Source organism: Bos javanicus, chromosome 9 (assembly GCF_032452875.1).
Source record: "Bos javanicus breed banteng chromosome 9, ARS-OSU_banteng_1.0, whole genome shotgun sequence".
Lineage (NCBI taxonomy): Eukaryota > Metazoa > Chordata > Mammalia > Artiodactyla > Bovidae > Bos > Bos javanicus.
This window is the reverse complement of record NC_083876.1, coordinates 81,097,872-81,125,539: the sequence shown is the minus strand read 5'-3', so window position 1 is coordinate 81,125,539 and position 27,668 is coordinate 81,097,872. Positions and strand designations below refer to the sequence as shown.

Below are 27,668 nucleotides of genomic sequence, written 5' to 3'. Positions count from 1 at the left end.
TTGAGAACACAAGCAGGATACAAGTGTGAACCTACTGTGGTTAGGCATGCAATGGATGGACCGTAGAGAGAGATGGTGGATTGGACGGTGGCAGTAGACAGAGCAACAGAAAGAAGTGAGTAGACCTTGAGATTTACTCTCAAAGAAGAATGGGCAGGACATTCTAATAGATCAATATGAAGAGGAAAGGGAAAAGCCCAAGGATGAATCCTAGATTTCTGGCTAGAATGAGTGAGTGATTAAGAGGTATTTTGCTGAAATGTAGAAAGTCAAGGGAAGAACCAGTTGGGAGGGCAAAATCAAGTCTTCCGTTTAGACCTACTACTTGTGAGATGCGCATTAAGGATTCAAGCAGATCTGTGAAATAGGCAGTTGTCGAGCCTGGAGCACGAAGAAAGGGCAGATTTGCAGATACAAACTTGGGCATCACCCAGGCACCTCCCCCGCCAGGTCAGGTGTTCATTCCAACTTGCTGGATTTTCGAAGTCTACCTCTTGCTTCCAGTCTTCAGTCTACCCCCACGAAACCAGTAATGCAAGCAGCAGGCAGATTCAGCCCTTTAAAGAAAAGCTCTCATCATCTCTCTCACTTAATAAAAAGCCTTCCATGATTCTCACCCCCTGTGTCTTGCACTCTTGCCTTCCCACCCTCTCCAGCTCAGAGTTTGAATTCTTGTTCCTCTTCTGTATTTTTTAGCCTCCCAGGTCTGTCCCCACAGTTTTCTGGGGTCCCTTCCCTTCCGGCCTCATTTCTGTACATCTTCATTAACTGTCTCCTGGGTTCAGACCCTGTGGGCAAGGCCTGTGCCTGATTTATCTTTGAATCTTTCCCCCAAAGTTTAGCCCGGTACCTTGCACATAATTACTCCAGTTCCAGGAACTGCTTGTTAGATGAAGGTGCCACTCTTTCTCCTCACTATCCCCTCACAAAATGAGTTGATTTGTAGGAATATCTCAAAACTGTCCTAGTATTAAGGCTTCTGGTGTTATATCTGACAGAAGGCTTACATGAATAAACACATCCAGTCCCTTGAAATGGAGATAAATGAAGGAGTTAATTTACAAACATAAATGATAATGGTCAGATCCAACTTTGAAGTCATATTATCTGCCCATTCCCTTCTGGGAAACAAAAGCTATTTCGGTTTTGGTTCCCCTGCTTCAGATGGGGGTGGGGTGGGGCAACCAAGAACTGTTTCTTTTCTTAAGACTATTTCCATCTCAACATCACTTTTCTATAAGTTGAGACTTCACTAAATATGACTCTTTATTTCCAAGAACAGAAACTCACAGTCAGTTACACTAAAGTCCCTAGGACAAGAAAGTATGTTGGAACCTTTCCTCTATTTAAATTAAACAGGCTTAATTAAAGGATTAACAATTCAAGTTTCTTATCTCCTTCCCTCATACATTAAGTAAGCAAAGGATGAAGTCTGACTCGCTCATCAGTTGTTATCTTTTCAGACAGCTGAAGATAAAATAAATTTATGTTAAAAACATCACTGCTGACAGTGACTGCAGCCATGAAATTAAAAGATGCTTTTAGAATCTTAGAATAAAGGTTATGACAAACCTAGACACCATACTAAAAAGCAGAGACATCATTTTGCCAACATAGGTCCACAGAGTCAAAGCTATGGTTTTTCAAGTAGTCATGTATGGATGTGAGAGTTGGGCCATAAAGAAAGCTGAGCACCAAAACACTGATGCTTTAGAATTGTGGTGCTGGAGAAGACTCTTGAGAGTCCCCTGGGCAGCAAAGAGATCAAACCAGTCAATCCTATAGGAAATCAACCCTGAATATTCATTGGAAGGACTGATGCTGAGGCTGAAGCTCCAATACTTTGGTCACCTGATGGGAAGTGCCAACTCATTGGAAAAGACCCTGATGCTGGGAAAGATTGAGGGCAGCAGGAGAAGGGGGCAACAGATGATGAGATGGCTGGATGGCATCACCGATGCGATGGACATGTGTTTGCACAAACTCTGGGAGATAGTAGTGAAGGACGGGGAAGCCTGGTGTGCAGCATTCCATGGGGTCGCAAAGAGTCAGACACAACTGAGCAACCCAGCAACAACAAAAAAACCATTTAGGATATTACTCACTGGCCAGACCTGATGAGCAACAGACCAAAGAGAAGTAATAAGGTTCAAATTTGTGTTCATTTTCTTTTTCTCCAGCTGATTGACATTTTGCATTATGAACAAACAGACTAAGAAAAAAATTAAACCTAAAAAAGCAGGTTTACTATAGGCTATAGTAGGACCTATATTTTTGTTTTCATCACTGAATTCACAGGAAATAGTAAAACTGGTTGAAAAACAGTTATTAACCTTAAAGCTGAGTCAGAGTCCATGACAGCTAGAGAAAAACATACACCTGCAGGTCAGCTATGGCTTTAATTCCAGAGGAGGTCCAGGTGGATGCTGTGCATAGAAACTCTGGCCTTGATCATGTCCAAAGCAGAGGAAAGCCATGACTGTCACACTTTTCATAAATGAATTTCCTCTTTCTCTGCCTGTATAGATTTTTCTCTATGCACATATTTTAAAAATAGAATTATATAACTTCAAATAACTGCTTTTTCACATTCTTACACTATTTATTATGAAAATCACTTTACAAAAATATTTTTATATCATTTTTAACTGGCCAGTTTTATTGCATGACTATATCTCAGTTGGGATTCCCTCAGTGGTAAAGAAGTTGCTTGCCAATGCCGGAGCTATGGGTTCGATCCCTGGGTCAGGAGGATCACCTGGAGAAGGAAATGGCAACTCTCCAGTATTCTTACCCAGAAAATGACAGAGGGGCCTGGTGGGCTACAGTCCATGGGGTTGCAAAAGAGTCAGACAAGATTTAGTGACTAGACAACAACAAATCTCAACTAATTAATTATTTTGTTTGACTATTAGGTTATTTCCAATTTGGGGCTTTGAAAGACATTGCTCCAGTGAGCAAATAATTACTCCCTTTACAATATGCTTCTAAAAGTGGAAATACTGAGCCTGAGTATAATATGTACATTTTAAGACTTTTAATACATAATACCAAGCTGCTCTCCTGATTGTTGTTGTTGTTCAGTCAGTCAGTCATATCCAACTCTTTGCGACCTTGTGGACCGCAACACACCCAGGTTTCCCTCTCCTTCACCATCTCTCGGAGCTTGCTCAAACTCATGTCCATTGAAGTCAGTGATGCCATCCAACCATCTCACCCTTCGTCATCTCCTTCTACTCCTAACCTCAATCTTTCCCAGTATCAGGGTCTTTTCCAACGAGTTGGCTCTTCGCTTCAGGTGGCCAAAGTATTGGAGCTTCAGTTTCAGCATCAGCCCTTCTAAAGAATATTGAACACTGATTTCCTTTAGGATGGACTGGTTTGATTCCCCCTGGAGTCCAGGGGACACTCAAGAGTCTCCTTCAACACCACAGTTTAAAAGCATCAGTTCTTTGGTGCTCAGCCTTCTTTATGGTCCAACTCTCACATCCTGCACGAATTTCAACTACCACAAGACAATATCTCCCAGAAATCATTCCTTTTAATCTTTACTAAATTCATAGGTGATCACTGGCATTCTTTTTTTTTCACTGAACTGCTTAAATTTTACTCATTATATCAAATGGTTGCTTGCATTTCTTCTTTGGTTGAGTAATATGGGCAAGTTAACTCTTATGCTTCAGCTGTCCTCATCTGCAAAACATAGATATTCCAGTATGACCAGTGTCCTTATAAAAAGACGGCTATGAAGACGACATAAGAACACCATGTGTTAACAAAGACAGAAATTGGAGTTATGCTGCTGCAAGCCAACGAACATGAAAGATTGTCAGCAAACCACCAAGAGCTAGGGGAGAGGGAAGGATCCCTGACAGGATTTAGAGAGTAGCTCTGCCAAAACCCTAATGTTGGACTTCTAGCCTCCAGGACTCTAAGACAACACATTTCTTCTGTTTTAAGCCCCCAAGTTAGTGGTAGGTACTTCATTACAGTAGCCCTGGGAAGCTAATACACCAAGTAACTTAGAAACACATTCTAGTGTCTGCCCAGATGACTGTTTAGCCCCCGAGCACTTCTCAGATAGTTATCATTTGCCCCTGTCACATCTGTCGGATAACTTGGTGCCCAATCACATGGGCTGAAGACCAAGGACAATATGTTTGCAATTGAGACCGTATGTCTTGGAAATACCTAAGAATACTGACTCACAGCGAATAGTTTATTGAATTTGCCAACACTGTGTTCACTTTCTGGGAAGCTAGTAATTGTATATTTTTGTTCATTTTTGAAAGGGCAATGATTCACAGTATGAACTATGCTGTTTTCATGTAGCAGCATTTAGCTGTGCCTACCTTGAAGGAAAAACTGTGAGGTTTAAACAAACTATAGATTATCCATGAGTCTGTCCTTTTGTCTTGATTTCATTGCCATATTTAGTGAGACTGCAGCTTGTCCAAGTTTGGAAAATCAGTATGCTCCTTGGCTTAAAAAAAACTAAACCAGAAGTATAGTTTATTCCATACTTTGCTAAAAAATAAGTCTTCACTAGGAAAATAATGATTATGTTGAATGAACATACGAAATATGATTTAAGGCCTAATTTTCCTTTTATAGTAGCAGAAGGAGAGAAGAGTCTAGAAGTATCACCAATCTCACAGGACACCTTGTTGTAACATACTTTTCCCCACTATCTGTTTACATCCCTGATTTATTCTCCTCCTTTCAAAGAATACCCTCTAGAGCCTGTGACTGGTGCCTGAAATTCTAAAAGCGATCCTGTTTTTTTTTTTTTTTTAATAATGGGCACTGCCTTCTGGCAGATATGATTTAAAAGCAAAACTAACAGTAGCTTCTTCATAGTTCTTTTATAGTGCCAAGTACTGTGTTAAACGCCTTTACGGATATCACTGCACTTCATGAAACTCTATGAAGGGTAGCGAGGTATGTCCTGATGAAGAATTTTAAGCTCAAATTACGTTATGTTACAAGATCTAGTAAACGGCACTTCGGGTTTATATCCAGGGCTGTTTGCATCACAACGTATTTCCATGCCCTACGCGCTCTCGTTTTCCCAGAGTCAGAGTGTGAAGGGCAAGAGCACGGGGCGAGAAGGGAAGCAGGAAGGTGTCTCAACGGAGAAGAGAGGGAAGAGGAACATTGAGGACAAAGTGCTGGCATCTTCTAATTTTGCCTAAGGCCTTCCTTGAACCATTTAGATGTGCTCTATTACGATAGCATGAATGGTATTACTGAGCACTTGAAATGAGGCTAATACAAATTGAGATGTGTTAGAAGTATAAAATGCACACAAGTCTTTAAAGACTTATATGAAAAAGAATGCAAAATATCTCACTAATATCTTTATTTTTATTACATGGTGAGTGATAATAATTAGATATATTTTGTTAGATAAAATGTACTATTAAAAATTTAAGTGCAGATATTAATGGTAATTATTCTATATGATGTTGTGAGGATTAAAAAGTTAATTCAAGTAAAGCACTTGGAATAATTCCTGACTCATAGTGAATTCACAATTATGGCCAATAGATATTTTGAAAAATTTTTGTTCATGATCTCTACTCAGTTTTCTATTTGAGTGTTTACCTTTTTCTTACTGATTTCTTTCTCTCTCAGATTTTTAAGAGGTCTTACTACATTAAAATATTAATCATTGTTTTCTATATACAATGCACATTTTTTGTCAACTGTATGATTTCCTTTTTCAATTTGCTGATGGCTTTTTTGCCAGGCAGTTTAAGGATTTAATATCATTAAATTATTCACTTTAAATGAGAATAAATTACAGAGATTAAATGTCAAATATGAGAAAAACAGCAAAGGAAAACATGTTTCTTAATAACTCCAGTTAAGAAAGAGAAGGATAGGTATGACTCTATAAAATTTTGAAGTTTTAACATTAAAAAAAATCAAACAAATATAAGAGGTGAGAAAAACACAGAAAAATATGCACAATATGTGATAGATATAGACTAATCTTGACATGCAAATCTTTGAGAAAATAAAATATAAAATAAGGAAAGGCTATAAATAAGCAGTTCAAAGAAAAAGAAATACAAACACCCTACTTCACTTATAATCAAAATGAGATACCACTATTTTACATATCAATTTACAAGGATTTTTTAAAAGTTAATTATGTACAATATTGTGGTCAGATATGGGTGGCTCAGTCGGTAAAGCATCTGCCTGCAATGCAAGTGACCCGGGCTCTATCCCTGGGTAGGGAAGACCCTCTGGAAAAGGGAATGGCAACCCACTTCAGTATTCTTGTATGGAGAATCCCGTGGATAGAGGAGCCTGGTGAGCTATGGTCTGTGGGGTCGCAAAGAGTCGGACACAACTTAGCAAATAAACAGCAATTGTGCAAGAATGTTCACTGTGCAAAGACAACCAGACAAGAGAGTGAGTTGGGACTGAAGTCCTGCTACTGAACTGCTAGTTAAACCATATTCCTGCAGTACTGCCTCACCCAGAGGGAGTGACTTCTAGTTCTCACAAAGGACCAGGTGCTTCAAGAAAGATCCTGATATGCAGTGCTGGTGAGAGGGCAGAAAAAGGAAATCTCATCTAGCGAGAAAATATACTGATACAGCTCTTAGGGAGTAATTTGGCAAAGTCTATCAAAATAAAACATATAAATCTTTTAACCCAGCAATTTCATTGCTATGATTTTACTGGTACACAGAGTGCAAGAACTTTGGATAAGGATGATCATTTCAACTTTGTTCATAAGAACACACACAAAACAACCTAGAAACAATATAAAAATACAGACAAAATATAAAAACACAATAGGGTTATTTTTAAAGGAAATTATGATATATCCACATATTACAATATTGTTTATAGATTAAAGGCATTAATACAAAATATTTTCAAGTTACATTGCATGAAAAAACTCAGAGCAGTAAGCATACTATTCTTGCTGGTATTTTGATAAAGATACATACATGAAGGAAAACTGGAGTGAAAAAAAGTTCATGCTTAGTTATAATTTTAAAGGGACTGAGGGGCCTAGAAAGGAATAAAATTCACTTTTATCCTGTCTGAACTGTCTTGTAAAAGTTTGACTTCTGAACTCTATGCATGTTATTTTCATTAAGAAAAACAAACAATCAATTTTTGTCTTATGATTTCTTCTAATATGGACTTTGCAAGGAAATGGATAAACATCCTGGGCAGGACAAAAATAAGTCTCTGATCAAACTACGGAAACACAGAGAGATACAGGTCCTACCATGGCCTGCTAAGTCGCTTCAGTCATGTCCAACTCTGTGCGACCCCACAGACAGCAGCCCACCAGGGTCCTCTGTCCATGGGATTCTCCAGGCAAGAACACTGGAGTGGGTTGCCATTTCCTCCTCCAATGCATGAAAGTGAAAAGTCAAAGTGAAGTCGCTCAGTCGTGTCCGACTCTTAGTGACCCCATGGATTGCAGCCTACCAGGCTCCTCCGTCCATGGGATTTTCCAGGCAAGAGTACTGGAGTGGGGTGCCATTGCCTTCTCCGTACCATGGCCTAGGTATGAACTTATACACTTTATTCATTTGTTCTCTCATCTCCTAAAAACGAGAAAAGAGGTTCTGTCTGCCCTTTCAACTCAAGGGGTAATGCAAAAACACCCAAGAGCTGATCTGTTGCACAGTGAGCATGGGGTGGGGCTGAAGACTGAAAGAAATAGTTACTAGGCTCAGATACCATCCTTCCAACAACAGAACCAGAGTAGCATGCAATTTTTGAAGTTAAAAAGAATAAAAATAATACAAAACTCTCATTCACATAATCATTGGCTTAAAGTAGTCAGACTGCGTTGAGAATACTTGTTGACTCATTCATATGCTCAACAAACTTCTTTTGTATCCAATCTATTATGCCCTGTACTTGGCAGTGAGATTACTAGAAGTCTCAACTCTTCTAAGGCATGAGGTTAGAGGGCACGGAAACTACGCTATTTGGGGACACACTTGTTCAGCCTGTGCTTAGAAATAATAAATCTAATCCTCAATAAAATAATAGGAAATCAAAACCAGCAACATATAAATAGGATTATATATCATATCCAAGTAGACTTTATATCCCAGGAATACAAGTTGGTTTAACATCTGAAATTAATGTTATATGACATATTAATAGAACCAAAGACAAAATCCTTATGATCAACTCAATAAGGGCAAAGAAAAAGCCTCTGACAAAATCTAACATTTGCATGATAAAGATGCTCAAAACTAAGACTAGAAGGGAACTTCTTGATAAAGGGCGTTTATGAAAAACCCACAGCTAACATGACACTTAATGTTGAAAGACTGACGGCTTTCCTCCTTAGATGAGGAACAAGACAAGAATGTTCACTCTTGCTTCTTCTCTTCAACATTACACTGTATAAAAAGTGAGGGCAATAAGACAAGGAAAAGAAAAGACATTCAGATGGAAAAGATGAAGTAAAAGTATCTCTATTTGCACATGACCTTGTATATGTATCTTGAGTATAATATGATCTTGTATATAGCAATGCTAAAGGAGCCACTAAAGAACTATTAGGACTAAAAAACTGAGTTCAGCAAATTTACAGGCGACAGATCAATATATAAAACTCAATGTATAAATCAATATATAAAAACATATATTCTATTACTGGCAAGCAATATTCTGAAAATGAAATTTCATTTAAACTAGCACAAAATGATTAAAATACTGATAAACAATAAATTTAACAAAGGAATGACAAGCCTTAATACACTGAAAACTAATAAACATTGTGGGAAAAAAATCAAAGAAGATCTGAATTAAATGGAAAGACAACACAATGTCCATTTCCATTCCTTGCCTTTATGGGTTGAAACACTTCATTGTTAAGAGAACAGTATCACTCAAATTAATCTACAAGTTCAACACAATCCCTATCATACTACACATAAAAACTAACTTAAAATGTATCACAGACCTAAATGTATGAGCTAAAATTATAAAACTTTTAAAAGAAAACATACATGTAAATCTTGTTGTTGGTTAGGCTATGGTTTCCCAGCAAGGAAACCAAAAATGCAAACAACAAAACAGATAAACTGGACAAAAAATTTCAGTTGCAAATCATAGGATCAGAAAACTGAAAAGGAAGAAAAAGTGAAAAGACAACTCTGAGAAGGGGAAAATATCTGCAAATCACATTATCTGATAAGGGATTTGCATCCAGTATACAAAGAACTCTTATAATGCAATAATAGGAAGTCAAATTGCTAATTAAAATTAGGCAAAAGATCTGAATAGACATTTCTCCAAAGAGGATAATACGAATGGCCAATAAGCACACAAAAAGATGCACAATGTCATTAGTAATCAGGGAAATGCAAATCATAATCACAATGAAATATAACTTCACATTTATTGGGTAGTCATAATCAAAATATAATAACAAATGATGAGGATGCAGAGAAACTGGAACCTTCATACACTGCTGGAGGCAATGGAAAATGGTACAGCCACTCTGCAAAGCAAGTATTTCCTTAAAACATAACATAAATGTAGAATTAACATATGACCCAGCAATTCCACTCCTAGAAATACTGCCGCTACCCAAGAGAAATGAAAATATATTCAAGAAAAACTTTTACCTGAAGATCATGGCAGTACTATTCAGAGAGACAAGAAGTAAAAATATTAATAACCCAAATGACCAACTGACAGATGGATAAATAAAATGTGGTACATTAATACAGTGGAATATCATTAGGCAATACAAAACAAATGAACCACTGATACATGCTACACACGGCAGACCCTTGAAAACATCATGCTAAGTGAAAGAAACCAGTCACAAAAGGCATGTTGTGTCGTATGATCCCACTTACATATATTCTTCCTACAGAGACAGAAAGTGGATTAGTGGTTAATTAGGTCTAGGAATCCCAGGGACGGGGGAGCCTGGTGGGCTGCCATCTATGGGGTCACACAGAGTCGGACACGACTGAAGCGACTTAGCAGCAGCAGCAGCAGCAGCAGCAGGTCTAGGAATGGAGGGTTGAGAAGGATGGGAATAGGGACTGATGGTTGTAGAACACTGTGAAAACACTGAAAAACGGTATGCTAATTATATGTCAATAAAGCTGTTTTAAAAAATATAAACAATGACTCTAATTGCATGTTTTCAGCAATAATTAATTATCACTCGTCTTCTTAGAACCCAGAGAAACAGATGCGGTCCTAAACTGAAGGGTTCAAGAGGGTCTGAAATGGACAAAGAGAAGCAAGCTGACCCGTGGCCCACAGAGCTGATTTTTACAAAAGCCCAAGTCGAGTAACAGCTGTAAACTATCGGCCTCTGTGCTACTATTGACTTCTTAGATTCTGTTAAGCATTTAACAGGGGAATTATCTTCACCACTGTAATCCCTAGCAGCCGCTCTAGACTAGAACACCTAGTAGATAACTGAGATCACACAGAACAAGTATCTTCACACCACTCGTGAAGCCAGTGGCAAACAGCTAACAAGAGTCAACAAGATACTTGGAAGAGTAGAGGGTCTGATGTTTTCAGACTCAGAGAAGAACACCAACATCAATACAAAACTTAGATATGGCAACCATGGGTTCTGTTTTTGTTGTTTTTTTCATTTTCATTTGGAATCTGATGGTGAAACTTCAGGGAAATGGAGTGATAATAATACACTTAGAGGGTATCATGAGAAAATCGGACTGCTGTTAACCATCAAAAAACTTCAATCACAGCAACCATCATCCCTAAACCAACCAAACAAAACCAAGAAACCCTCTACTCATGATGTCCGGATTGGACACTTCAATATATACAAGATTTTAATCAACTAAACATAAGACCTGTTATTTAAACACCATTCCATGAAATATTTCTTTGAAATATCTTTTATGGTCAAGCATAATTTTTTAAGTTACTTTTTGTCTTAATAAACTGCCCAATCTCTTGACATGATTAATCAGTGTATTAGGAATTATAGCAATCTGGGTGTTTTTTGCTGTACTGGGTAAGAGTTAGGAGGGCTTACCAAGGGGCACGGTGGTAAAGAATCCACCTGCCAATGCAGGAGACACAAGAGATATAGGTTCAATCCCTGGGTAGGGAATGTTCCCTGGAGAAGGAAATGGCAACCCACTCCAGTATTCTTGTCCAGAAAAGCCCATGGACAGAGGAGCCTGGTGGGCTACCGTCCATGGGGTCGCAGAGTGTAATAGAACTGAGCACTCACACAACCCAAGAGGTTGCACTTCAGAATTCTACTCTGCATCTTAGCATCATTTATGTAACATTCCTTGATTTTTATAAAAGCAAAATTCACTTTTTACATATTAACCCTAACAATACCGTGTGGCTAAAGAACTAAATTCAGAGCAGTACTTTATACCTATTGTACCAGAGTACTCATCTAATTCTATGTTTTGCCAGTGCAGAAATTTAAATATATAACTCTTTCTTGAAAGAAGTCACACTGCTTTAAAGGAAGACAAATGAGAGTAAGTCTTAATTGCACAAAATAGTTTATACTAAGATTAAGATCCTAATCAACACTCCCCTCCAAAATCCCCCCAAACACTATCAATATGAAGTCTCTTCTGTTCAGCAGCACTGTACAACCTCGTCATGAACAGTAAGGGAAGGTGTGATTTCTTCTGGACTCTGATTTCTCTCCTTTGCAGAGGGGTTGGTTCTCCTGAGGCAAAATCTTATCATATTTCAAGGAGTGAAGTTCTGCAATCTAAACCAACCCAAGTAGGGTGAAGCTGGAATGGTAGAATCCTATCGAGTTAGAGACATCCTGGAGCTGATTAAAAACAAAAAACAAACAAAAAAACTTCATCTGCGCCCTGTCATTTCCTTTCAGCAAGATCCTGTTGCTGTTTACTCAATTTGCAAAGTGCATCAAATACCTCAAGAAATAACGTAAATGTTCCCTCTGAGGATTTTTTTAATTCTTGACGGAAAAAAATGTCAAAATAGTACCTTTGAAACTTGTCTCATTGTCCAAGCACAAGTATCCCCATCAAAAGGTTGTTTGTCCCTGCATTACTGGAGAAACGCCAGACATACGTACCTTCCTTTTTTTTTTTTTTAAGAAATGAAAAAATGATACTTCAAACGGGGCAATAGAGGTCAGAAACATTACACATGTTTCCATAAAACTAGCTAACTGAGTTCATGAAAAGTTTCCCCTAGTTTTACAGCCTGTCTAATAAAAAAGTATCATTTAAAACAATTAAGCTTTTTTCTGTTACTAAGTATTCAACATTCTGCCTGGATAAGAGAGGGCAATCAGCACTCTGCTCCGAAAAAACAAACCATAAATCAGTTGACAAGCTTGAAAGAATTCAGTTCTAGTCTGCTTAGAAGCCAAGTGTAAATACAGAGAAACCTGTTGGCGCGTTTATCTTGCTCTTTAAGTTTCGCGTTTTAAAAACAAAGCAATACGCATATGGCGTTTCTCGTAAATTTCAGGCTCAGAAGTGATTCAGACCGACCCCAAAGCGAGGCATCTCCGACAGAAAATGGAGCCTGTGCCTTTAAGGTAAAATCGGCTGGATCCCAAAAGGCATTCCACTTTTCCACGACAAAGAGTTTGGGGGAGCGCTACCTCTCGGGTTTCTCGGAGGGACTCGGCCGGTGCGGGCAGAGCCCGGCTCGCCGCGGAGCCCTCGGCCGCCCCCGCTGCCCCGAGCCAGTCCCGCGCCGCACGGCGGGAGCGCATCGCGCGCGCCCCGGACTCACCGCTGCTGGGCTGCGGGGACAGCGTGGAGACCGAGGTCTGGCCCATGTCTCGGGTCGCAGGGCCAGCTCCGGCGATCACGCGGCTCTTTCGGTCCTTGGATCATGGGTCCGCTCGCAGACAGAGTTCCAAGCGTTCATTTCCCAGTCGTTGCGGAGGTGCCCGCCGAGTCCCCTCACCTTCTCCCCTTCGCGGGTCTCCCAGTCCGGCCGGCCGTAGCGGGCGCGGCGGATCCTGCCCAGCGGATGCCTGTCATTCCTCTATGCAGATTAGCTGGGGTCAAGGGTCACGGGGGAGGAGAGAGGGGGAGTGGGCGACGGGGGCGGTGGAATGAGGGGGGCGAGGAAGTGGGCAGGGGAGAGGCTCTGGCTGGTCCGGCCGCGCCTGCGGGGGCTGTGAGCCCCGCAACCCCCCCACCCCCCAATAGCAGAGAGTTCGGGCGACTCCTCATTAAACTTAAAAGGTTCACTGGCAAATGATCCTTTAGGGCTGGAAGAAAAGGAATTAAAGTACTTAGTCACGGTACTTAATTTAAGAAAATTTGTTTCTAGAAAGTTAGTTCCTTCCTCTCATTCCTGTTATGTGTGCATTTTTGTCTCATTTTAAAATCTTCCTTTTAACAAATAGAATTTTGCAGTATTAGTGGCCTCAATCAGGTTGAACAGTAAATCTGAATGATGGGTCTATGTGTCAGATCAACAAAGGATACACTTTGCTCTCTACCATCTAAACTCTGCGATGCTCACCTCTCCTATATTCAAAAGAATCACTGTGAGACTATGAAACTGTGTGTTTAAAATGTCCAAAAGGTGAAGACCACAGTAATTTATTTTAGAAGCTAAAAGTCCATAATAGTTGAACTCAATACTACTGTAATGAAATCTTAACCTCTAACTTCTTAAAAATATGAATACAAGTAAATACTCCTGGTATTTAAGATTGATGAGAACTCTAGATGCCATGTCTATCTCCATCTATATAGATCGCTAGGTAGAGATAGATATGGCATTAGGGTGTTGGTTACAGAAATGTGATTCACTTTATGGAAATTCGTTGAACCCTATATTATGATTTGTACATTTTTATGAACCTGTATGGAGAAGGCACTGGCACCCCACTCCAGTACTCTTGCCTGGAAAATCCCATGGACGGAGGAGCCTGGTAGTCTGTAGTCCATGAGGTCGCAAAGAGTGGGACAGGACTGAGCCACTTCACTTTCACTTTTCACTTTCATGTATTGGAGAAGGAAATGGCAACCCACTCCAGTGTTCTTGCTTGGAGAATCCCAGGGACTGGGGAGCGTGGTGGGCTGCCTTCTATGGGGTCTCACAGAGTCGGACACGACTGAAGCGACTTAGACTTAGCAATGAACCTATATATTTCATTAAAAAGTTTTTGAAGTGTATTTTTTTTTTTTTTGAGGGGGCTGGGCTACGAGGCTTATGGGATTTTAGCTCCTCTACTACAGATAAAATCTTGGACCCTGGCAGTGAGAGTGCCAAGCCCTAACCACTGGACCAGGAGGGGATTCCAAAAAAAGCGTATATTTTAATTTTTAACTGATTTTTATTGAAGTATAGTTGATTTACAATGTTGTGTGAGTTTCTGCTGTACAGCAAAGTGAATCAGTTATACATACACACATACTCACTCTTTTCCCATATGGGTCGTTATAGAGTACTGAGTACAGTCCCCTGTGCTATACAGTAGGTCCCCATTAGGTTATGTCTTTTATATACAGTAGTGTGAATATGTCAATCCCAATCTCCCAATTTATCCCTCCCCTTCCCTTAAAAGTGTATTTTATTAAAAACTATATTTAGGTCACTTGCCACAGCTTTCACATTTTAGGTTATCTCAGGCAGTCGACTGTGAACTATTAAACATCTATATAGTATATAATTATTAGAGAAATGCAAATCAAAACTACAATGAGATATCACCTCACACAGGTCAAATCAGCCATCATTAAAAAGTATACACACAATAAGTGCTAGAGAGGGTATGGAGAAAAGAGAACTGTCCTGCAATGTTGATGGGGAAATGTAAATTGGTATAGTCATTATGGAGAACAGTATGGAGGTTCCTTAAAAAACTAAAAATAGAGCTACCATATGATCCTGCAATCCACTCCTGGGCATATATCCAGAGAAAACCATAATTTGAAATGATCCATGCACCCTAATATTCACTGCAGCACTATTTACAGTAGCCAAGACACGGAAGTTATCTCAATGTCCATTAAGAGAGAAATGCATAAAGAAGATGTGGCAGACATATACAATAGAATATTGCTCAGCCATAATAAACAGCAAAATAATGCCATTTGCAGCAACATGGATGAGTTAAGAGATTGTCGTACTGAGTGAAATAAGTCAGAGAAAGACAAATATCACATGATATCGATTATATGTGGAATCAAAAAAAATTATTGCTGGGAGGAAGGGAGAGGGAGTGGGAAAGAGAAAGATAAATTGGAATATTGGGACTGACATATATACACTGCCATATATAAAATAGATAACTAAGAAGAACCTACTGTATAGCACAATTAATATTCCGTAATGACCTATATGGGGAAAGAATCTTAAAAAAAGGGGATATATGGATGTGTATAACTGATTCACTTTGCTGTTCAGCAGAAACTAACACAACTTTGTCAACCAACTATATGCCAATAAAATTTTTTTCAAAATAAATCTGTATAGTATATCTATTTTATAAAATAATAAATTATTAATGCTTTACACATACAAATTTTTTCCTGAAGTTTGTATTATTAAGATCACATAGAGCCTAGTTTTGTTTTTTGAAAGATGTTTGCTTGTCTGTCTCACCATTTAAATAAATTGCCCTATTTTTTTCATACCCAAATAGCCCACCCTCTATTGTGGGGAAAACTCTTTCCCTAGAATAGTATGATCAATTATCTACTTCCTTTTTCCTAATTCACTCTTAAGAAACCTTGATATTTCTTTTGAATGGCTACAAAGACATTTTCAAATTATTTAAAATGCTGGCATTTATGTATTCACGTGTACACATAAAACAATTACACAGAGTCTTCAGGTCACCGGGGTCTAATGTGGTTCACACATGAACCTGCCAGGGACTCAGATGAGACCAGGCTTGGAGCACTGGGCCTTGAAAAACATCCTCCTAAGAACCTGAGAGAAGTTGGGTGAAAGGGTCACTTCGGGGGTTTGGCTTAACCCCACTGCTCAGATCTCCACTTTGAGCTCCTTTCCCATCTTCACAGAAGGGGACCCATTTTCAGACTGTATCCGCACTGGATACAAACCCAGTCCCTAACATCTCGATGCAGCAAACACATCCAAGAATCACTGGACCAGGTCCTTATAAACACATTTATATCAGAGAAAAAAAGGCACTTTGGGAGCACTACAGTGCACTCTCCTACACAGTCATCACCTAGACAAAGTAAAAAATGGTTAGTTTCTCAAGTGAGTTAACTTGAGTAAAGTTGACACAATAACAAAATTGTTCCCTAGTCCTTCCAGGGGCTTCCTTGGTGGCTCAGAAGGTAAAGAATCTGCCTGCAATGCAGGAGACTCGGGTCTGATTCCTGGGTTGGAAAGATCCCCTGGAGAAGGGAATGCAACCCACTCCAGTATTCTTGCCCGGAGAATCCCATGGACAGAGAAGCCTGGCAGGCTACAGTCCATGGGGTCACAAAGAGTCGCACACGACTGAGCGATTAACACAAACACAGCCTTTACAGAGGCAGGCCCGGTGCCAGGCCAGCTGGACCTTGGTAGAGCTCAAAGCCTGATGCCCCAGGAAGCCTGACATCTTTTCTGAGCAAAAACACCTAGCCTAGAGGTGTTGCCTTCTCCCCAAACCCCGAGGGTAGGTGAGGGGGGCTGCAGTGGTAGCCAGGCTGGGAGCAGAGCCAGGAGAGGCGGGTGGGAATGCTTAAGTAGGGTCACCAAAGCCATAGAGACCTCAATCCATCCGAGCTGCCACTGCAGAGCTGGCGGATCAGTGCCATAAAGAAACCCTGATTTTTTTTTTTTTTCAATGAATTTGAGGATTAACCAAACTGTGAGTTCTAATTAGGACAATGAAATTAATCCCAACTAAATTTCCTTATAAAGTGGAAAACTGGTGTGCTTTGGGAACACATTCTACCTTGAGGGTTCCGCAGTGAGAGAAAACAATTATAACTGCTCTTCTGTTTCTTCCTTTAAATCGCCTTAAAACAACAACCATAAAAAGGCAGATTGTGTGTTGTCTCACTCTAGGTTGAGAAGAGGAAGCTTCTCACTCCTTTTTCTATCGACAGAGCCTAACTGAGGGGAGGTCACTGATCAGAGGCAATATACAGTAAATTTTGCATATTAGAATATGTTGTTGTTGTTCAGTCACTAAGTACTGTCAGATTCTTTTCGACACCATGGGCTGCAGCACGCCAGGCTCCCCTGTCCTTCACTATCTCAGATTCATGTCCATCGAGTTGGTGATGCTATTTAACCATTTCATCCTCTGCCACCCCCTTCTCCTTCACTTTCAATCTTTCCCAGTATCAGGGTCTTCTCCAATGAGTTGGCTCTATCTGTTTGGTACATTTACATTATATGTAAATATAACGATTTTCTTTGAAATTGACAAAAGCTAAACTTTGAGGTACAATGTTATTTTTGCTATCATTACTCCTCCTTGAGAAACAATAATGTGTTTCCTTTTATTTCTTCTCCAAATTTGTATTTCAGACATCAAAGGGGTACACTATAGCTCTGGTCTTTCAGGATTTGCTAAATCCATCTATATTTACTTTATTCAAAACCTTTCATGATTTGCTAGTTAATATAATCTTAGCCTCATCTGGGATTCTTATAATCCCTCGATCGGGTTACACACTTTCCTCTGAAATTTTTCCAGTTCCATTACATTATCCTTGAAGCATGTCAACCAAAACTGCAGGAAGTGTGCATTAAGATTTCTTTATAAGGGTGGGACAGTTTATTCTGTTTCCAGTGCTTCCGATGAGGCATGGTGTTTTAACATCCTTTTTATCACAACTAACAAATTATATTTGTGAACATAGAAGAAGTCTACAGAAATCCCTAAATTTCATTTATAGGTCAAAATATAAAGGTTAGAATCTATCATCTAACAAGAGTATGTTAAGACAATCTTCCCCCAATTGCCTTTTTCTTGTTTTATTACAGCTCATCTGCTATTATTGAGCCAACTCACGATTTTACTAAGAGCTCTGGGTGTTATTTCCTTGAATTTATAGTTTAACTGTGCAAATGTTTAATGTCATCTGAAAAAAAAAAGGGACATTTCTCTGTGTGTTACCTCTTTCCAGAGAATTTATAAAAGTGCTAAAGAAAATTAGTGCCAACATCTAACTCAGAGGAAACTATCTGTTCATAAATCTTCAGCATTTATCCCATTGGTCCTGCTCTTCAGTCTATATTTCTAAACCAATTTTTTATCCAGTGATATCCTGGTAAATGCTCAACAATTGGTTTGCTGTTTTTCTATGATATAAATATTCCTATGATGACCAATTCAATGAGTGGGCAACTGGCTTACAAGATTATATCACCTTGTTTGCCAAATTTCTGGAAATATAACAACTGGCCTATATGAGCTGTCTTCAGCATAGCACTGTTTCATCTTTCATAGTATGCGGTCATCAAATTATATCATAACTGACTGTGTGGAACAGTGTATGTTAAACCTTCCTGAAAATATAGACTGACAGCATCTACTGATTTTTTCCACAATACAGTCTAAATATTTTTCAACCCCTGAAAGATCTTCTGTGATTTTTTTTTCTTTACTTTCAGAAAGAAATTAAATTGGGTAGATTAGAGAGAATTTTCTCCCTGAAACTTGTTTGCCTTTTGACAGAGGTTGCTCTTCTTGAGGTTTTCAAGCATTCTCCCCTATAAGACAGATTCCACTGGCTTGTTCAAGGTAGGGGTTATTAAGTTCATCCACCTGGGGTACCCAAGTGACACTTGCACTTTTCATGGGTGGAAGTCACTCATTACATTAGGTAAAAGTTAAAAGCAGACATAAACTTAAACTTTAGCAATCTGTGGAAAAGTCCTTTCCTACTAGGTCAAAGTCCAAATTGTAGACATACAATTTGGTGGCCAGAGAGACAGTTTACAATAAGTACAGTCATTATTACCAAATACTGTAACTTAGGTCACTGACAGGCTTTTCTAGTGGCCACATCTAGCTTGGAGCAGGAGAAAGAGTGAGATCTGCCCTCAAAGCACACGTGCCATGAGAACTCATCGTAGGTGTCTTCTCTCCCAGATGATGTCTGCTAGGACCCCATTTTGAGGTGCCAGCAGGTGGGCAGGGGTGCAGGGCTGGGGAAAGGGTTAGGCAGAGCTCAGAAGATGAGACAGTTGATCAGAGCAGTGGTGCTTCAGGAAGAATAGTGGTTGGTGGTGGCCATGTACAAGTAGGTGAAGCTCTCCTAACTGGTTACACTTATTTCTGGACTTGGAGAAGGAAATGGCAACCTACTCCAGTGCTCTTGCCTGGAGAATCCCATGGACAGAGGAGCCTGGCGGGCCACAGTCCACAGGGGTGGCAAAGAGTCGGACACGACTGAGCACATCACAACATTCCTGAACTTGGCCATGAAGATCTAGTGAATGACCGACATTTGCCTGAGTAATGGGAATTACAGACACAGAAAACCTTCTCCTAGTGGGAAGGAAATGAAATGTAGTAATGAAAACTTAGGAAGGTGGTGCGGTGCTAAAGAATCCTCCTGCCAATGCCGGAGATGTCAGAGACCCGGGTTGGATCCCTGGGTTGGGAAGATCCCCTGGAGGAGGAAATGGCAATCCACTCCAGTATTTTTGCCTGGAGAATCCCATGGACAGAGGAGCCTGGCGGGCCATAGTCCATGAGGTCACAGTGAGTTGAACATGACTGAGCATGTAATGTAGTTTGTTTTCTAGATACAATGGTCAGAAGAAACAACAGACGTTCACAGATCATCTGAAAGGATCAGTGTAGTCATTTACTTTCTTCCTACCTACCATTATCAGATTTATTAAAGAATGGAAAACTGTCTTTTCTCCCTTTCTCTGATGGAGGTGCCAAAGGGCAATTTTTAAAGTCAGACAGCTATTTTTAACACAAGAGGTTCTAATAATCCTGTAAAAAAAGTATATAACTCAGAAACTAAACACTGGTGTGCAAAAGTTTTTAAGCATTAAGGTAGGTTTTTACTAGAATATCTTCCAGTTTTAAAAAACTTTGTGTTACTCCAAAACTTGGCTACATTTTGTGAAAGTCAGCTTACTTAGAAACACATAACTGCTAAGAAGCAAATAGAATGTTATAATTTCAGTTGAAATTCTGTGTATGCAACCTGTGTTTACTTTTTAAAAAATGTTACTCTATAGCAATTGTCACCAAATGCTTCCTATAACTTTTGTTTGGACAATTCTGAGAGATTTTAGTTTTAACAGGGTAATAATATACACAGACAAAGGAGAACTCTGGCTAAGAAAAGAATGACAACTTTAGACATTCTAGTTATATTCAGCATCAATAGGAGAGAAAACCACATTCCAGAAGTATTAGACAGAACAGGAAACAAACCTGTAAGACAGGCTTTTCTTTCCTATTGTTCTCATATTTTTATATGATTTATTTCCTGAGTTTTTCTTCTACTGCTTGTTCAGGCTAAAAGGATTAACAAAATACCTACTCTGTTTTGCCCTGAGTGAGTCTCTGCAGAGGGCGTGGTGTGTCACATGTGTGCTTACTTAGTGATTGAGCTGGATGGCTGGAAGATTTACTCTGGAAAATAAATACCTCGAGGGGTGGTGCTGGAATTTCCTTTTCCAGAAACTTTCCCTCACCCCCGGAGAAAGAGCGTAGTTTGCTGCCCTGCGTTTTATAAGAAAAACAAAATACTTATCCACAGCATTTAAAACTCTGACAACTGTATAAAATTAATAATCTTTAAGTTACTAACCAAAATCTATAGAGAACATTCCCTCAAGACATCTTTAATAATTACTGCCCAATTTAAAGAAAGTAATTGTTTAAAATAAGTTCCAAATCATTGTTTTATTAACTATCATATCCATCCTTAGAACCTAACAAAGTGTGTGGCACATAGAGGGCACTCAATACACGCATGATAAATCAAAGAATAAGCATTTATGTGATTTCTTCAATTATAGCAGCTTGAAGCATGGATGAAAAAAACACAGCTAGGAATAAGTGTATGATTTTGGTAATATTATATGGACTGCATAGCGAGACAATATCAACTTCTGTCACTGACTGGTAAATTTCCTTTTATATGCCATTCTACTCATAATCATCTAGTCCTTTAGCTAGAATTATCTCAGGATCTCCCATGGGTCTCACACCTCTAGGGCATAGAACATGAGGATAAGTGAGGGACAGACCATACCCTAGAGTTCAAGGTAGACCATACCTGTTCAAGATCAGACCGTACCTGGAGTTATAAATATATATGGTAGAGGGTGGGTGTTGGGTCTTACAAGTAAATGACTATAACAGTGAGTACTGTGATAGAGGTGTGTTCCACCAACACTGCATGGCTACAGAGAAGGCTCTGAACTTTATGAACTGCTAAATCCACATCTTCCCAATACAGAGTCAGCAACTTATTCTGAAGATGAGCTAAAGATTGTCAAGTGCTTCCTAATTAAGTTCTGATTGTATGCAGTTAATATTAATTGTATTTTTTATTGCTTATAGCTTTTGAGGAATAATTTACATATTCTAAATTCTACCCATTTTAAGTAAACAATGTGTTTTAGTTAATATATAGTGCAATCAGAGAAGGCAATGGCACCCCACTCCAGTATTCTTGCCTGGAAAATCCCATGGATGCAGGAGTCTGGAAAGCTGCAGTCCATGGGGTCGCTGAGGGTCAGACATGACTGAGTGACTTCACTTTCACTTTTCACTTTCCTGCATTGGAGAAGGAAATGGCAAGCCACTCCAGTGTTCTTGCCTGGAGAATCCCAGGGACTGGGGAGCCTGGTGGGCTGCCGTCTATGGGGTCGCACAGAGTCGGACACGACTGAAGTGACTTAGCAGCAGCAGCAGCAGCACAGTGCAATCACTACCATAGTCAGATTTTAGAAAATTTTGAGAACCCTAAAGAGTTCCATCACCTCTTGGAGTTAATCCCAGTCCCACCCCCTGGCGTCAGGCAACTACTGACAGGCTTTTCATCTTCATAGTTTAGACTCTTGAAAATTTCATATAAATGGAATAACAGCATATGACATTTTCTCTATCTGTTTTTTTTTTACATAATGTTTTGATATTCTTCCATGTTGTAGTCTGTATCAGTATTTTGTTCTGAGTCAAGCTCCACTGTATGGCTCTATCAAAGCTTTGATTATCTATTTACCAGTTAATGAGCATTTGGGTTGTAACTATATTTCACTGTATTTCTATTCTGTAAAAATACAGAAGATAAATATAAATATATATATATCATATCATATGTATATACATATATCAGTTGGGCTTCCCAGTTGGTGCTAGTGGTAAAGAACCCATCTGCCCATGCAGGAGACACAAGAGACTTGGGTTCAATCCCTGGGTCAGGAGGATCCCCTGGAGGAGAGCATGGTAACCCACTCCAGTAATTTTGCCTGGAGAATTCCATGGACAAAGGATCCTCACGGGCTACAGTCCATAGGGTAACAAAGAGTTGGACATGACTGAAGCAACTTAGCATGCATGCACACATATTTCAGTCATCTAACAAATATTTATTATGCATCTTCTTTGTACCAAGTTCTGTTCTAGGTATTTGAGATATAGAATTAAAACAAAAAGTTTAAATGTATGCACTCAGAGAACTTATATTTTTATGAAAGGACAGAAAATAAGCAACGAACATAATCCACAAAATGTATAGCAATTTAGAAAATGAAAAGTGCTATGAAATAAACAGGGAAGGCTAAGAGAGATGGATTAATATGTCATAGTTAAAGTAGTCCTCACTGAAAAGGCAATCATTGAACACAGACTCAAAAGACATGATGGAGTTAGCCATGTGGTTATCTGGAAAAAGCACATCCTAAGCAAAAAGACCACTTCATATAAAGATGAGAGCATGCTGTGAGAAACACTAAGGGGCCAATGTGACTGGAGGACAGTAAGTTAAGGGGAGATGGGAAGGGGGTTATAAGCCATGTAAGACCTTGTAACTGACCATAAAGACTTTGGTTTTTACTATAAGTGAGATGGGGAAGCAATGACAATTTTGAGCAAAGGAATGGCATAATCTATCTTTTATTTTAAAATCACTGTTGCTTCTGAGCAGAGGATAGAAGAGACGAGGTGGGAAGCAGAGAGACAAAGAGAGACTACAAGAATACACAAGGCAAGATATGACAGGGGCTTAGACCAGGTTGGCAGCAGTGGGAAAAGTGAAATGTACCTGGATTCTGGATACATTTTTAAGGTAGAGCCAAATTTCTTCATAGATTGAATGTGGAGTATGGGAGAAAAGAGATGAAGCAAGGAGGACTTCAAAATTTCGTCTGAGCACTTGGAAGGACTGAGTTGTCCTTAATTAAGTCTGAGACAACAGTGAGTGAAGTGGGTTTGGCATTAAAAATTAGAAGCTCAAATTTGAAATGTTCAATTAGACATCTAAGTACAGAATGAAAATAATTTTTTCCAAGGGAAAAAATCAACCTATACTTGGATATATCGTAGGACATTGAGTATTAAGAATAAAGAGGAAGTAGTGGGTAGAGAAGTCAGATGCCACTCCAAGAAATCACAATAAAACCAAGATGACAATAGAATCATATATTCTTGGTGTTATAGGGACATACCTTAGAATTCCATACCCAGATAAATAATTATTCATCAAATCAAAAACTCACTCACTGAAAGTGGTTAATCACTAAAGGTACATCTATAGAAAATTTCTCAGCAAGAAAGAAAAAGAGTTCAGATTAAGAGTGGGATACAGAGCTTCCCTTGCAGCTCAGCTGGTAGAGAATCCATCCACAATGCAGGAGACCCCGGTTTGATCCCTGGGTCAGGAAGGTCCCCTGGAGAAGGGATAGGATACCCACTCCAGTATTCTTGGGCTTCCCTGGTGGCTCAGCTGGTAAAGAATCCACCTGCAATGCAGGAGACCTGGGTTCGATCCTGGTGTTGGGAAGATACCCTGGAGAAGGAAATGTCAACCCACTCTACTATTCTGGTCTGGAGAATTCCATGGACTGTATAGTCCATGGGTTCTCAAAAGAGGTGGACAAGAAACAACACTGTGGCAGATTCATTTTGATATTTGGCAAAACTAATACAATTATGTTAAGTTTAAAAATAAAATTAAATTTAAAATAAATAAATAAATAAAATAATCCCCTTAGAATCCAAAAAAATAAAAAAATAAAAAATAAAAAACAATAAAAAAAAAAAAGAAACAACACTGAGCATAGAAACTGATAAAATTATGGTGAATTTAATAAACTATTGGTTGTGCAAAATGGAGAGGTAGTCAGTGAATTTTAACATATGTTGAGGTCCTAATTTTGACATTAGGAGGATAGACAAACTAAATACTTCTTGAGTTTGTCATAAAAATGTGCTATTTCAAATAATAATAAAAATATAATAGTAAGTTTCCAAATCAGTAAATAAAAGGAAGGGGAATAAAAAATGTTTCACTAATCCAATAATGAAAAAAGAAAATGAGGGAAAATTGGAAAAAGAGCTGGCTAAAAGAGATGACACAAATTAAGATGTCAAATTAAGTCCAAAACAGTAATTGCAAAAAATGTGAAAGGAATATTCATATCTAATGACAGTAAAAGATTGGAGGGAGCAGAAATATAATACATGCCTCTGTCTGCCCATTTTACAAGATACATCCCAAACAGCAAAAGCTGAAAATAAAAGCATGAAAAATACATCCTTAAGCAAATACTTACTAAGGGAAATTTGCTATTTCAATATTAATAATAGATGAATTAAAGCTGAAGTAAAAACAATAAAAAATAATAAATGGGATTCCCATTTATTTATGTATTATCCCATTTATTATTTATTTATTATAAATTATCCCATTTATTTATTTATTCCCAGTGGTAAAGAATCCATCTGCCAATGCAGGAGACACAGGAGATCCAAGTTCGATCCCTGAGTCGGGAAGATCCCCTGGAGGATGAAATGGCAACCCACTCCAGTATTCTTACTTGGAAAATTCCACAAGCAGAGGAGCCTGCCTGTGGGGTACAGTCCATGGGGTTGCAAAGAGCTGGACACGACTGAGCGTGCACATACGCGTGCAAAAACAATACATTGCATAAAGGTACTGATTATATAACAATAAAAAGTAACTTAACAAGAAACAGATGTGCAAATTATCAGCTAGTATGCCCCTAGCATCAGAATCTTAAAATACAAAAAACAAAAACAGAATTAGTTAAGATTATTAGCTAATACTTATATTAACAAGTTAAGATGAGTAAGAATTAGTTAAGATTATAATTAGTGGAGAGTGAAAAGGCTGGCTTAAAACTCAGCATTCAAAAAATTAAGATCATGGCATCCAGTCCCATCTCTTCATGGCAAATAGATGGGGAAAAAGTGGAAACAGTGGCAGATTTTATTTTCTTGGGCTTCAAAATCACTGCAGATGGTGATGGCAGCCATGAAAATAAAAGACACTTACTCTTTGGCAGAAAAGCTATGATAAACCAAGACAGTGTATTAAAAAGCAGAGACATCATTTTGCCAACAAAGGTCTGTATAGTCAAAGCGATGGTTTTTCCAGTAGTCATGTATGGATGTGAGAGTTGGACCACAAAGAAAGCTGAGCACCAAAGAATTGATGCTTTTGAACTGTGGTGCTGGAGAAGACACTTGGACAGAAAGGAAATCAAAGCAGTGAATCCTAAAGGAAATCAACCTTGAATATTCACTGGAAGGACTGATGCTGAAGCTGAAGCTCCATACTTTAGCTACCTGATGCAAAGAGCCGACTCGTTGGAAAAGATCCTGATGCTAGGAAAGATTGAGGGCAGCAGGAGAAAGGGACAGCAGAGGATGGGATGGTTGGATGGCATCACTGACTTAGTGGACACCAGTTTGAGCAAACTTAGGGAGACAGTGAAGTGCTGCAGTCCATGGATTGCAAAGAATCAGACACGACTTAGCGACTGAACAACAGAATTAGAAGTATAAACAGACAAATCCACAATAATATGGTGAGATTTAACATAAAGTAATATGATAAAAAGGGTTTTCCCAGGATTCTCAGTGGTCAAGAAACAACCCTCCCATACTTTTTTGAAAACAAATAAACAAAAAGGCACTCCTAAGTAACACAAGGAAATCAAATTGTAACATAATGTGTGAAGAACAAGAAATGAAAGCATTACAGATTATGAGAGATGGTGGTAATGTGGTAATCAGAGGTATATTTAAAGTCTTAAATGCATTTTTAAAAACAGAAGTTTATTCAGAGAGAAGTAATACATAAGTAAATAGGTAAGTATTAAACTGATTAAGCTAAAAAAGGAAAGAAAAAAGAAAAAGAACAAAGAAAGGAAAATATTAAAAAAAAAAAAAGGTTGCAAATGAAAGAACTAAAATTCAAGAAATTTGCTTTGATATATACAGAATCTTCTACAGTCCATGGGGTTGCAAAGAGTTGGACACGACTGAGCAACTGAACTGAACTGACTGATACAGAACCTTAATTCACCCATGTAAATAAGGTTAATTCTCTTAATAAGAGAATGTTCTGTATTTTTCAATGAATAAAAGTAAGTGAAATGCAGGTAAAGAAAATTCAAGATGAAAAACAACTATCTGAGTAATTCCAAGAACAGAAACATCACTAGTAGAAAGGTGAATTTAAAACTTACTATTCTGCATCCTGGGGAAAACACAGATGCATATTTAGTATTTTTTAACCACTTCTTCCATTATTAAATAACACAGCATTCTATAACTAAAAACAGATGAAGAACTCCAATCTCCTGCTTATTTTTGTTTTCTTTAGAGTAAATATCTCTCTGTAGTATTTGTTATTTGTAGTACAGTGGTATCTTTAAAACTCCAAATGACATCTTAAGGGAATTACAAATAAGTAGTTTCTTATATTTAACAAGCTTAACTTCAACTGTTCTTTACTTTTATGCTTCTGGTATTTTAAAACAGAATAAGAAAAAGCTATAAGATTGGTTTCTGAAAACATATTTAGTTTTATTAGAACTTAAATCTAAACCTAAGATGCTTCCAGGTAAAACAGCCCTCTATGGAAAGTTGTAAATATTGAAGCATTAGAATATAAAATGGATTTCAGTAACTGCAAATTACTTCTCAACTAAGGAAAGCTGACACATTCTTCAAACAGGTGATAAAGATGGAAGCCAAGAAGGGGGATGAGGCAACTTGCAGGTGTTTAGATTTAATCTTTCATCAAAACAAGATTTATTCAGGGAGAAATCATATAATCACACAATTAAGAAGTAGATATACAAAATGGGCTTGGAATATTGCCATATAAAATCTATATACCACTCTCCAAAGCAATGAGGCTCTGACACTGAAGGGTTTTCATTCCCCAACTTCCTTAAGCAGAGGGCTTTCAATTATGAGAATGCACAAGGGAAGTCTTTACCAGAGAGAAAGAGGCCCAATATACAATACAAAGGAATATTTACCTGAACGATTTATTGTTATACTTTAAAAGAATATTGTTATTCTCTGTCTCTCTTTATTTATTTAGCAGGAGAAAGTGCTGTGGGTTTTGCTTTGCTATAAATATTCCAAAACCCACATAAAGCTCCAAAGATTTCACCATCTCTACAGATTTTTATGTCTTCTTTATAGGTGTATATACCGTACTGTTTTGTGAGCCAATTATACATCTAGT

General features: G+C 38.5%; 1 protein-coding gene across 9 annotated transcripts in view; it reads right to left on the bottom strand.

Moving 5' to 3' along the window:
- The window catches only part of PHACTR2 (phosphatase and actin regulator 2), a 301,267-nt gene that overhangs the window by 131,966 nt on the left and 141,633 nt on the right, over window positions 1-27,668 (bottom strand). The window contains exon 1 of one of the 9 annotated variants that reach the window (XM_061428179.1): window positions 12,754-13,177. The exons of 7 other annotated variants lie outside the window; for them this stretch is intronic. In XM_061428179.1, coding sequence (XP_061284163.1) covers window positions 12,754-12,799 — 46 coding nt within the window. In that variant the 5' untranslated portion in view covers window positions 12,800-13,177. Of the gene's footprint in view, window positions 1-12,753; window positions 13,178-27,668 lie in introns of those variants that run through there. One more of the 9 variants, XM_061428184.1, reaches the window with a different exon arrangement.